Raw genomic sequence first — 12,499 nt, forward strand, 5'->3', positions numbered from 1 at the left:
TATCCATCCAGGACCTCAAGTGCTGGAAGTCACCTGTGACTCCTCCCCTTTCCCCAGCCCCCATTCCCAATTCGCCTGTACATCCTGTCCTTCCTCAAATCTCATCTCCATTGCTGCAACCCTAGTCTACACCACCATCGTCTCCAAGGCACAACACTTCCCAGATGGGTTCCTTTGTTCTATTTGTACTCTCCCACAATCCCTCAGTGGGGGATTATACTTAGAAAAACCCCTGGCTCCTTTCCATAACCTATAACGTCCTACAGGATCTAGTCCAGCATTTTTCAAAGTGGCTCCTGGGAGCCCAGGAGGTCAAACTACTTTCCTAATACTCAATGTTACTCGCCTCTTCATTTACATTCTCTCAAAAGTACACTGTTTTTCAGAGCCTATATAATGTGGGACGATGTCCTTGCTCCTGGCTACTGGAATGAGTGCTTGTACATTCGTTGCATTTTAAAATCTTCTGAGTTTTCATTTATTTTAATTGTATTTAAATAGAGATGGGGTCTTGGTATATTGACCAGGCTGGTCTTGAACTCCTAGCCTCAAGCGATCCTGCCATCTTGGCCTCCCAAAGTGCTGGGATTACAGGCATGAACCACCACACCTGGCATGAGTTTTCATTTCTAATATGGTAAATATTAATAGTAAATATAACCCCCATAAATAAAAACCCTTTGGGTTCCTCAATAATTTTTAAGAGTGTAAAGAGGTCCTAAGATTTTTTTTTCAATTGAGTATCTCTGAATTAGCCCCTGCCTCCCTTTCTAACTCCATCTCAACCATTCTCTTATTCTTGGGGCTCCAGCCATCCCAGCCTCCTTCATCTTGAATATACATGTTTTTCCACCTCTGTCGATGCTGTTCCTCAAAGAGGCTTATCAAAGCCACCCCTGCCTTCCTATTCAATCACTACACCATCTTCATTTCCTCTATAAAACTCACGACCACTGGTAATTGTTTACTTGTCATCGTCTACTTCCCCCACTGGACAGTGTCTGCCCAGGGAGCTTCTTGTCTTTATTGACCACTGTGCCAGCACAGTGCCTGGCATGTTGCAGGGACTGCAGAGACACTTCCGAATATACACAGAAGAGGACAAGGAGGAGTCAATGAGTAGGTGAAGGAGGGAATGTGGAGGAAGCTGGCACTCGCCCCCAAGCCTCTGGGGAGGGTAGTTGTGTCACTGCTGCAACCACGTTACCTGCTGGGGCACCTTGAAGCGGACATAGGAGCAGAGCTGAAGCATTTCACTCATCTCTTCTGGGGTAGACGGGATCAAGGGAATCTTCTCCACGGCGGCAGAGTCCTGCAGTTCTTTGAGCCGTTGTATGAACTGATTATCAGTTGAGTACTGCAGGCCTGTGAGATTCAAACCCAAATGGTTTGACAATACATCCACCTTCTTACCAACCCCATTTTATATAGGGAACTTCCAGTAGAGCCCTGAGTTAATACATTTCAGGTTTCTTTCATGAGTAAATTTCTTTTTTGTTGGTACTGCCATCCTTGCTCAAATCAAAACCACAGCAAGAAACACACAAAAAAACCCTTCCACATATTTCAGGGACTGGTTACTCACACTGTGGTCCGTGGACCAGGAGCATTGAAAGCCTGTAAGAAATGCAGACACTGCCCCTCCCTGAGCCTCTTGAACCAGAATTTGCATTCTCACAAGTTGCCAGGGGATTCATATGTCTGATAGAATTTAAGAAGGATTAGCCTTGAAGACAACTTGCCTGAGCACATCTGATTGTTGATGGGAAATGTGAGGAAACACATGACTGGAAGAAAAAACAGGGCTGGTACGAATGACTACTCCTTCCTTTGGTCTGGACTTAGGTGGTACTTTCTTATTTGGGGTCAATGACAAAACACAGGGGAACTGGGAGTCTTCCTAGCTGTTCCTTGCTTCAGGGCAGCAACCCTGCTGCCTTCTCCAGAGTCGCTCTTCCTCTAGGAGAGCACTAGGCCACTGTTGAGAAGGATTCTCTTGAGATTGCTCATTATCTCCCATCACCTCAGGGCATGACACCAGAGTCCACAGAAGTGCGCAAGAGGGCAAAACTCATGTTCACTTCCAGCATGAAGCAAGGTTCTAGGCATTTAGCTTAGCCAAATGATTAGATTTTTTTTTTTTCACTTTAAGTTCTGGGATACACATGCAGAAGGTGCAGGTTTGTTACATAGGTATACATGTGCTATGGTGGTTTGCTGTACCTATCGAACTGTCATCTAGGTTTTAGGTCCCACCTGCATTAGGTATTTGTCCTAATGCTTTCCCTCCCCTTGATCCCCACCCCCTGACAGGTACCGGTGTGTGATGTTCCCCTCCCTGCGTCCATGTGTTCTCATTGTTCAGCTCCCACTTATGAGTGGGAACATGCAGTATTTGGTTTTCTGTTTCTGTGTTAGTTTGCTAAGGATGATGGCTTCCAGCCTCATCCATGTCCCTGCAAACGACATGAACTCGTTTTTTTAGACATGAACTCGTTTGTTTTTTTTGTTTGTTTGTTTTTTTTTTTGAGACGGAGTTTCGCTCTTGTTACCCAGGCTGGAGTGCAATGGCGCGATCTCGGCTCACCGCAACCTCCGCCTCCTGGGTTCAAGCAATTCTCCTGCCTCAGCCTCCTGAGTAGCTGCGATTACAGGCATGTGCCATCATGCCCAGCTAATTTTTTGTATTTTTAGTAGAGACGGGGTTTCACCATGTATGGTCTCGATCTCTCGACCTCGTGATCCACCCGCCTCGGCCTCCCAAAGTGCTGGGATGACAGGCTTGAGCCACCGCGCCCGGCCATGAACTCGTTTTTTTAAACGGCTGCATAGTATTCCACGGTGTATATGCGCCACATTTTCTTTATCCAGTCTATCATTGATGGGCACCTGGGTTGGTTCCAAGTCTTTGCTATTATAAGCAGTGTTGTAATAAACATATGTGTACAGGTTAGATTTTTTTTTTTAATTTTATATTTTTGTAGAGATGGGGTCTCCCCCAGGCTGGCCTTGAATACCTAGCCTCAAGCGGCCCTCACCTCTTAGCCTCCCAAAGTGTGAGCGATTACAGATGTTAGCTATCTCGCCCAGCAAAATCTCTCAAAGAGCTAGATTTCACAAAGAAAGGCAATAGCAGCAATAATACTGGTTGTGATGCAGAAATCCACTTTATAAAACTATGTACAGCAAACCCTTGAAAGCTAACACAGGTATGATGTATGGCTTTCATGGTGCCATGAAGCAGATGACATTATCTATTTCCTCTCTCTTTAAAATTAACCCTAGGTTAAATGTCACATGGTATCCTGGACTGATCCCAGAACAGAAGAAGGACATTAGTTGAAAAACTAAATGAAATCCAAATAAAGCCTGGAGTTCAGTTAACAGTAATATATCAATGCTGGTTTCTTAGTTGTGACAAATTTACTGTAGTAATGTGAGCTATTAACAACGGGGAAACTGAGTAAAGGTTACATGGGGCTCTCTATACCATCGCTGTAATTTTTCTTTAAATTTAAAATTATTTCAAAATTTTTGGAAAGTTTATTTTAAAACCCTTGGTAGAATATAATCCTGAGTTTATTTCTACTTTTTCATTTTCACATATAAACTTAATTTTAAATTTCCAACTGCAATTCAGATGTAAACGTTTTCTCTGAGCAAACAAACCTGTACTTGAAAAAGCCAGTTAGATTTTACTTCCCATAAATGATTTAAAATCTAAAAACCTTCCATAGATGCTGTTCCTTCAGTTCTCAAACTTCTTATTATAAAATCAAATAATTTCAGATACGGTACTTGAAAAAAAAGAGAGGAGAAGACCCTTTGGTGGCTTATCTTCAATTTCAATGTCCTTTACATTTCAAAACTGACGAGCTTTCAGAGTAGTAGAAAGATTTTAAAAGTCAATTTAGTTAAGTTTCAGTAAAAGTCACTAAACGTTCAACTCATTGCTGGATTCTAGTTGAATCATACAGAGGAAGCAGAGGATATGAGTCATATAAAGGAGGCAGTAAATACGCAAGGACTTCCAAACATCACAGTTTGGGTTCTGGAGTCAGGCAGTCTGGACTCTTGATCCTATTGTGGTTTTGGCATTAACGAATTTCTTGGTGCCTCAATGTTCCCATTTATAAAATGGGCATAATATCTTGACCTGGATGGTAACTGCATACATAAAAAGTCACTGAGATGCGCATTTAAATTTGGACAATTTACTATGTAAATAATACCCCAATAAAGCACCAAAGGGAGAGGGAGAGAGAGGTTGGGTATGGTGACTCACACCTGTAATCCCAGCACTTTGGGAGGCAGAGGTGGGCAGATCACTTGAGGCCAAAAGTTCAAGTGATTCCTACCAACAGGATCCTGGCCAACAGAATTCAAGTTTACCTGGCCAACACTGTAAAACCCCACCTCTACTAAACATGCAAAAAATTAGCTGGGCATAGTGGCACACGCCTGTAATCTCAGCTACTTTGGTGGGTGGCTGAGGCACAAGAATTGCTTAAACTCAGGAGAGGTTGAGGCTGCAGTGAGCCATGATTGCACCACTGCAGTCCAGTCTGGGCAACAGAGTGAGATTGTCTCAAAAAAAAAAGGAGGGAGATAGAGGGGAAAGAGGAAAAAATACAATTTTTATCTATTATATATTATAAACACAAGTTTGAAGACTTAATGAAAGATAAATTTAAAAATCCAACTTCAAATGGTAATATCTGAGAATATGTTTCAGTTCACATTGACGTACTTACATATAACAATAGAGAAACCAAAGTTTGACTTTTTGGGTTTTTTTTTTTGTGACGGAGTCTTGCTCTGTCACCCAGGTTGAAGTAACTGTGTATGTAAAAAGTCATTGAGATGCACATTTAAATTTGGACAATTTACTATGTACGTGTAAATAATACCCCAATAAAGCACCAAAGGAGAGGGAGAGAGAGGCTGAGTGCAGTGGCTCATGTCTGTAATCCGATCTCACCACAACCCCCACCTCCTGGGTTCAAGCGATTCTTTCACCACAGCCTCCTGAGTAGCTGGGATTACAGGCATGCGCCACTGTGACTGGCCCCACCTCAAAATCTTGGTGGAACAAGGCTGGTTCTATATTTTCAAAATCAGTCTGGTTATGATTATGATTATCTAACTATTGGTTGGTTAGAGTTATCAATAAAACACTGCATATCTCTCAAGCATACATCAAAAAGATGATTCTAAAAAATAGTCACAGCAGAGTTGCTATGACTAGCTACCTGCTTCTTCAGGAGTTCATCCCTGGGGAGGGACGTTTCAGCCTCGTAACTTACCAGCAGGACACACAAGACACAGGCTGGAGACATCTGATGGGTAGTAAGCAGCATACACCCCAGCCACGTGGCCACCCATAGAGGTGCCTATCAGGTGGAAAGGTTTTTTGTTCAGCTTGAGGCATTCTACAAACTAGGAAAGGAAATGAGAAGCGGCTTGGTTACACAGCTGTAGACAATGGCAATGGTGATTATAGCATAGAAGGCCCCTGGACTTCCTATGGAAAACTGAAAATGACTACTGTTTAAAGAGAGTCTGAAACTCTATTGGATCTATTATAAGATGAGCACTGTGGCATGTACAGACTTCTCTTAATCTGGCACAATAGATTGAGAGGTCATTTATAAATATGAAATCAACAGGGATTCTGCTAATTAATGAGTCAGTAAACTTTTGTTTTCTTTTTCTGAGACAGGGTCTCACTCTGTTGCCCAGGCTGTAGTGCGGTGGCGTGATCACCGAGGTTCACTGCAGCCTTCACCTCTGGGGCTCAGGAGATCCTCCCAGCTCAGCCTCCTGAGTAGCTAGAACTTCAGGCATGTACCACCACATCTGGCTAATTTTTTTTTTTAGATGAGGTTTCACCATATTGCCCATGCTGATTAAATTTTCTATAAAGGTCCAGAGAGTAAATATTTTCTTCTTCCTTGAGAGCCATATAATCTGTTGCAACTATTCAACTCTGGTGTTGCAGACAAAAGCAGTCAAAGGCAATATGTATTAAATAAATGAATCAGTGTAGCTGTGTTCCGATAAAATTTAGTTTACAAAAATAGGTACAAGCTAAACATAGTTCATGGGCTGTACTTAGAGGGCTCCTGCCCTAATTTAAAGCTCTTCTCGTCCATCTGACCATCCATTTGTCTATTCAACCATCCATCCATCCGGCCATCCATCCCTCTATCCATCCAATCATCCAATCAGCCATCTACCCAACTATTCACCCATCTAAAAAATATTTATCGGCTATCTATTATGTGTAGGAAACTATGATCAGATGTTGAAAACACAGCATAAGAGCCAAAAAGACAAGGTTCCTGGCCTAATTTAAAGAACAGTTTATTGGAGGAAGCAGATATTAAATATCCTCATTTGGAGAAAGTACTTAAGGTCAGCCTGAAACTTATGGGCTACCACATTCTGAAACGGCTCATAAATTCCTACGACCTTGAAGACCCAGCCAGCAGAGGCTAGAGCTCGATTCTAAAAGAGGTACTAGCAATAGATACTAAAGCAGGTTATAATGTGAAGAACACCCTCCCCAGCTAGGCAGAGGGGCTATTACTGTTATCATATAGCTGGTAAACAGAAAAACAGATCCCTAGGGAGGAAACTGGTTTTAAGAAATTCTAAACCCCTTTCCAAAGAGTTGAGAAAATGCTCAGATTGTATTTCGTTACAAACAACTGCCAATAGGCTTAGAGTTGAACAGTCTGTAATGGACCCTGGCCTTCCATTGCCAACTGGAGGTATCAGGTTGCCATTTGGCTTCCATCACTAGGAGACAGACTATACCAGAGACCGGTTAGGAGGTAGCATGGGACTCTCTTCCCTGCTCTCCAGCCTTGGACATGCAATGGTGGCTGAGACAGTCTGGGTAATCTTTGGTGGAACCTTCTGCTTACCTGGTGTATCCTCTTGACTTGCCCATCTATGGACAGGTCATCCAGGGAGGAGCGGGTAGTGCCCTCATGTCCTGGCATGTCCACGCAGATCAAGTGCAGGTTCTTTGGAAGGAACTGAGGACACACAGACCCAAAGAGTCAGTATGTGATATGCCAAACACGTCTGCCCATGTTCTTGGGAGGTTGCCCCATGTACTCAGTGACCTGGACAGCATCCCTGGGGATGTGTGAGTCTTGGCCACTCAGTGCTTTTTTTTTGTTTTTTGTTTTTTGTTTTTTTGAGATGGAATATTGCATTGTCACCTGGGCTAGAGTGCAATGGCATGATCTTGGCTCACTGAAACCTCTGCCTCCCAGGTTCATGCGATTCTCTTGCCTGCCTCAGCCTCCCAAGAAGCTGGTATTACAGGTGTACATCACCACGCCTGGCTAATTTTTTTATTTTTTTTTTTGCATTTTTAGTAGAGATGGTGTTTGACTATGTTGGCCAGGCTGGTCTCAAACTCCTGACCTCATGATCTGCCCGCCTGCCTGGGTGTCCCACTGCAAGTGACTGGCCACTAAGTGTTTTCCCCCAGTAATGTGAATAAGCATTGCCAGTATCCTCATTGGGAGCAGAGGCCCCCAAAGACTAATACATAGATGGAAGCAGGCTTAGGAGATACCTGTAAAACAGAGACAAAGTCAGGGCAGCAGGCTTAAGTCTCTTGCTGTTTCTCCCTACCAGCTGACATGTACTACTGACATGTACTACCTCCACCTTTCCCCCACCCCTTCCACACTTACTCCAGCCATGCAGCTGCTGACTTGAAACTGGAAAGGATGGTTCTGTTTTCCCATATCCTGGCCAGCTCCAGAGCCAACAGAAGCAACGTTTTCCCCAAGAATCACGTCTGATTACCCCAATTCTGGTTTGTTTGGTTTCTTTTTACATTAAGGTCTAATTCGCAAAATATTCTTATCCTAAAACACCTTCTTCCATTTAGATATGCACCACTTTTTTACCAGGAAACTGAGAAACATAAGTTACCAACAAATGAACATCCAGTTAGAAGAAAGATGCTTATCTGAGGAGGGGGCAGAAAGTAAGGGGTTCATCAAGGCATGAAGATGACTGTCCTTACAGTGAAATTTGGAAATAAGAACCCAAGTAACTAGAGGCTGGGTGAGTCCTTTCCTCCTGGAGATGATACTTGGGATCCCTCAGGTATGGTCTTGCCTGAGGTGGGAACCAGGGGTGCTTTCTGCTCAAGACTTCCGCCAGCCTCAACCTTCACAGCTGATCACGCTTAACAAGGGCAGCAAGTTGCTACAGCCAAGTAAACCAAGACAAAAAGCGACTTGGAGAACTCTTCCAGGAAGCTGCCAGATCAAATGGCAAAGGAAAAGAAAAAAACGGGTGTAGAAGAGGGAGTGGGAAGGAGAGGCAAAGGAGTGAAGGAAGAAGATGGAGGGGAAGGGAGTGAAGAAACTTGGAGTACAAAAAAGCAAAGGACTCTTGAAAAGGCCAACTCTGCCAACTCTGATCATCACAGCAGTTCTGAGATACAGCTGTGTCCGAAACCGCCCCAAAGAAGTATCCATGAGGTGAAAAGATTTCTAAGCCATAGGTTTTACATATAATATTCAACACAATACATTTTTTCTGACCAAAGAAAGAGTAACATATTGCATTAGCGTTTTGTTGTTGTTGTTTGTTTATGAGACAGGGTCTCACTCTTGTCTCCCAGGCCGGAGTACAGTAGCATGATCTTGGCTCACTGCAGCCTTGACTTCCCAGGCTCAGGTGATTCTTCCGTCTCAGCCTCCCAAGTGGCTGAGATTACAGGTGCATGCCACCATGCCTGGCTAAGTTTTTTGTTTGTTTGTTTGTTTTTTTTTTTTTTTGTAGAGACAGAGTCTCCCTATGTTGCCCAGCCTGGTCCCAAACTCCCGGGCTCAAGTGATCTGCCCGCCTTGGCCTCCCAAAGCGCTGGGATTACAGGTGTGAGGCACTGTGCCAGGCCACACTGCATTAGTTCTCGTATGACTTGAACCATCACAGTTCTGAGTTCCCTTTGCTTTCCACCACTGTTGATGACATCATGTCCTAGTGGAAACCCTTTTTTTCCTTTTTTTTTTGAGACAGAGTCTTATTCTGTTGCCCAAGCTAAGTGTAGGGGCACAATCATGGCTCACTGAAGCCCTGACCCCCCAGGTTCAAGCAATCTTTCCACCTCAGCCTCCTGAGTAGCTGGCACTATAGGCCTGCACCACCACACTTGGCTAATTTTTTATTTTTTGTAGATACAGGGTTTCTCTATGTTGTCCAGGCTGGTTTCAAACTCCTGAACTCAAGTAATCCTCCTGCCTTAGCTCCCCAAAGTGCTGGGATTACAGGCATGAGCTACCACACCCAACTCCCTTTTCTTCTGAGAGAGAAGAATCTAGAATTGCACCTTGACCACACTGAGCCACATATCCTTGTGTGCAGAGAATCCATGGAGCATGAGGATGGAGGGTTTGTGGCCAGGCCTGCCCCGGAAGGAATAACAGAACTGATAGTCTTCATGGTGAACATAGCGGACTTGCATGCCCAATGTCCTCCGCCAGTACCTGGAAGGGGTGGGAAATAAAGACAAAGCAAAATCAGTCAGCTCTGGATGAGTGGCTTCAAGAAAGGCACAGGTCCTCTCTGTAAGTCTTACTTAGTGGAAACAAACACTTCTCCAGCCCTTGTCCTCCATCAGTCGCCAGAGCTTCAACCTCAGGAAACATCAAGCCAGACCATTCCAGAGAATGCCTTAAATGAACTATTTTGGTATATGCTTTACTAATCACTCTACGATGGGAAAGGTGGTGTTTTCTTAAGAAGCATGCCACACATAATAACCTTTTGACACTATGTCTTTCTAGAGATTTTGAGAGTGATAACTTATTTCTTGAGAACCATCTGCACTGGTCCTCTGGCTTTGTTCCTTGTAACATATGGCAGCTGCTTGAAAGCTCAGCTTCTGCTGGTTACATAAGACTTGGCAGTGCTGGACTTTGGCCTCAAATCGATTTCAATATGAAATTACCATCTAAACAAATTGAACCCTCTGCATGGTGAATCTCTCCAAGATGAGAGATAATTAATTCAATCAGAGATGACTCTGTAAGCTACTTTACACTAAGAAGTAGCCAAGTCTTGCAATAGCAAATAACCTAAACTGACTGGTCTTAACTCTTTGTGTAAAATAAGCAGAGAGGGAGAGAGAATACATATTCATATTTACTTTTATCTGCATACAAAAACCGTGGGAGCATACATAAGATATTTTTGTTTGGTTGGTTGGGTTTTTGTTGTTGTTGTTGTTTGTTTGTTTCCTTGTCTGAGTGAGATTTAATTGTGGGCTGAGGTGGCCAAATTTTTTTTTTAAATTGCATTTTAGGTTTTGGGGTACATGTGAAGAACATGCAAGATTGTTGCATAGGTACACACATGGCAATGTGATTTGCTGCCTTCCTCCCCTTCACCTATATCTGGCATTGCTCCCCGTGCTCGCTCTCCCCTACTCCCCACCCCCTCCCCGCTGCCACTTCCCTAGTTCTCCCTCACAGACCACAGTGTGTGATGCTCCCCTCCCTGTGTCCATGTGTTCTCATTGTTCAACATCTGCCTATGAGTGAGAACATGCGGTGTGTGATTTTCTGTTCTGGTGTCAGTTTGCTGAGAATGATGGGTTCCAGGTTCATCCGTGTCCCTACAAAGGACACGAACTCATTGTTTTTGGTGGCTGCATAATATTCCATAGTGTATATGTGCCACATTTTCCCTGTCCAGTCTATCATCGATGCGCATTTGGGTTGGTTCCAGTTCTTTGCTATTGCAAACTGTGATGCAATGAACATTCGTGTGCACGTGTCCTTATAGTAGAACGATTTATAATCCTTTGGATATATACCCAGTAATGGGACTGCTGGGTCAAATGGAATTTCTATTTCTAGGTCCTTGAGGAATTGCCACACTGTCTTCCACAATGGTTGAACTAATTTACACTCCCACCAACAGTGTAAAAGTGTTCCTATTTCTCCACATCCTCTCCAGCATCTATTGTCTCCAGACTTTTTAATGATCGCCGTTCTAACTGGCGTGGTTTTTTGTTTTTTTGAGATAAAGTCTCATTCTGTGACCCAGGCTGGGGCAATCTTGGCTCACTGCAACCTCCACCTTCAGGGTTCAAGCAATTCTTGTGCCTCAGCCTGCTGAGTTTCCAGGATTATAGGCACACACCACCACCATGCCTGGCTAATTCCTGTATTTTTAGTAAAGATGGGGTTTTGCCATGTTGGCTAGGCCAGTCTCAAACTCCTGGTCTCAAGTGATCTGCCTGCCTTGGCCTCCCAAAGTGCTGGGATTACAGGCGTGAGCCACTACGTCCAGCCACAAGATACTATTAAGATGAATATCTGGAGTGGAGGTAGGGAATAAGATGAGAATAGGTGGACAGAGAATAGAGATGGAAGGCAGACTTTTACTGGGTTTCTTTTTTTTCTGAGATGGAGTCTCACCCTGTCACTCAGGCTGGAGCACGGTGGCATGAGCTCGGCTCACTGCCTCCCAGGTTTAAGCAATTCTCCTGCCTCAGCCTCCTGAGAAGCTGGAATTACAGGCACGCACCACCACAACCCACTACTTTACGTATTTTTTAGTAGAGATGGGGTTTCACCATGTTGGCCAGGCTAGTCTCGAACTCCTGGCCTCAAGTGATATGCCTGCTTCGGCCTCCCAAAGTGCTGGGGTTACAGGTATCCAGCCAGTCAAACCGCACCTGGCCAGTTTCTTTTGAAACTTTTGTAATTACTGCACTGCCTACTCAAAATGTAAAGAACATAATAGCACTGGCTAATTTAAAAGCTCTTCTTACAACAAGGCAAGTATATTTCAAAATTCTAATCAAAACATCATAACATGACTTTGTCCATCCATTCATATCCCAGCTCATTACTTACTGGCTTTGAGTGTTCCCTCCAAAACTCATGTTGAAATTTGACTGCCATTGTGAGGTAGGACTGTTAAGAGGTAGGTCCTGACAGCTCTGCCTTCATAAATAGATTAATGCCATTATTGAGGGAGTGGGTTCCTGATAAAAGTGAGTATGGCACCCTCTTACCTCTGGCTCACTCTTACAGTCTCTTGTTCTTCTACCTTCTACCATGGAATGACACAGCAGAAAGGCCCTTGCCAGATACTGGCACCAGTCTCTTGGACTTCCCAACCTCCAAAACCATAAACCAAACAAATTTCTTTTCTTTATAAATTACCTAGTCTGGGGTATTCTGCTGCAGCAACACAAAATGGAATAAGACACTATGTAATCTTATAATATGAGGAAATGCTGCATTCCACTAAGAACATAGCAAAGATTAAGTGAGGTAATCCATGTACAAAGTTTTATTCAATGCCCAGGACATGGTAAGTATTCAATACATTATAGTTATTAGCATTATGTAAAGATGATGTTGTCCTTCCAAATATATCATTTGCCAAAAATTAAAAGGAAAAATTAGGGGAAATTTTTGCAATGAATATGACAGCTACAGAT

At 43.5% G+C, this 12,499-nt stretch overlaps 1 protein-coding gene across 8 annotated transcripts in view; it reads right to left on the minus strand.

The window, feature by feature from the left end:
• ABHD6 (abhydrolase domain containing 6, acylglycerol lipase) overlaps positions 1 to 12,499 on the minus strand; it is a 49,623-nt gene that overhangs the window by 9,330 nt on the left and 27,794 nt on the right. For all 8 annotated transcript variants that reach the window (XM_010346979.3, XM_010346978.3, XM_010346976.3 and 5 more), the window contains 4 exons: positions 9,371 to 9,527; positions 6,933 to 7,046; positions 5,307 to 5,439; positions 1,208 to 1,365 (listed from right to left, as the gene is read on the minus strand). In XM_010346979.3, coding sequence (XP_010345281.1) covers positions 1,208 to 1,365; positions 5,307 to 5,439; positions 6,933 to 7,046; positions 9,371 to 9,527 — 562 coding nt within the window. The remainder of the gene's footprint in view (positions 1 to 1,207; positions 1,366 to 5,306; positions 5,440 to 6,932; positions 7,047 to 9,370; positions 9,528 to 12,499) is intronic.

This window comes from Saimiri boliviensis, chromosome 8 (assembly GCF_048565385.1).
Source record: "Saimiri boliviensis isolate mSaiBol1 chromosome 8, mSaiBol1.pri, whole genome shotgun sequence".
NCBI classification, from domain to species: domain Eukaryota; kingdom Metazoa; phylum Chordata; class Mammalia; order Primates; family Cebidae; genus Saimiri; species Saimiri boliviensis.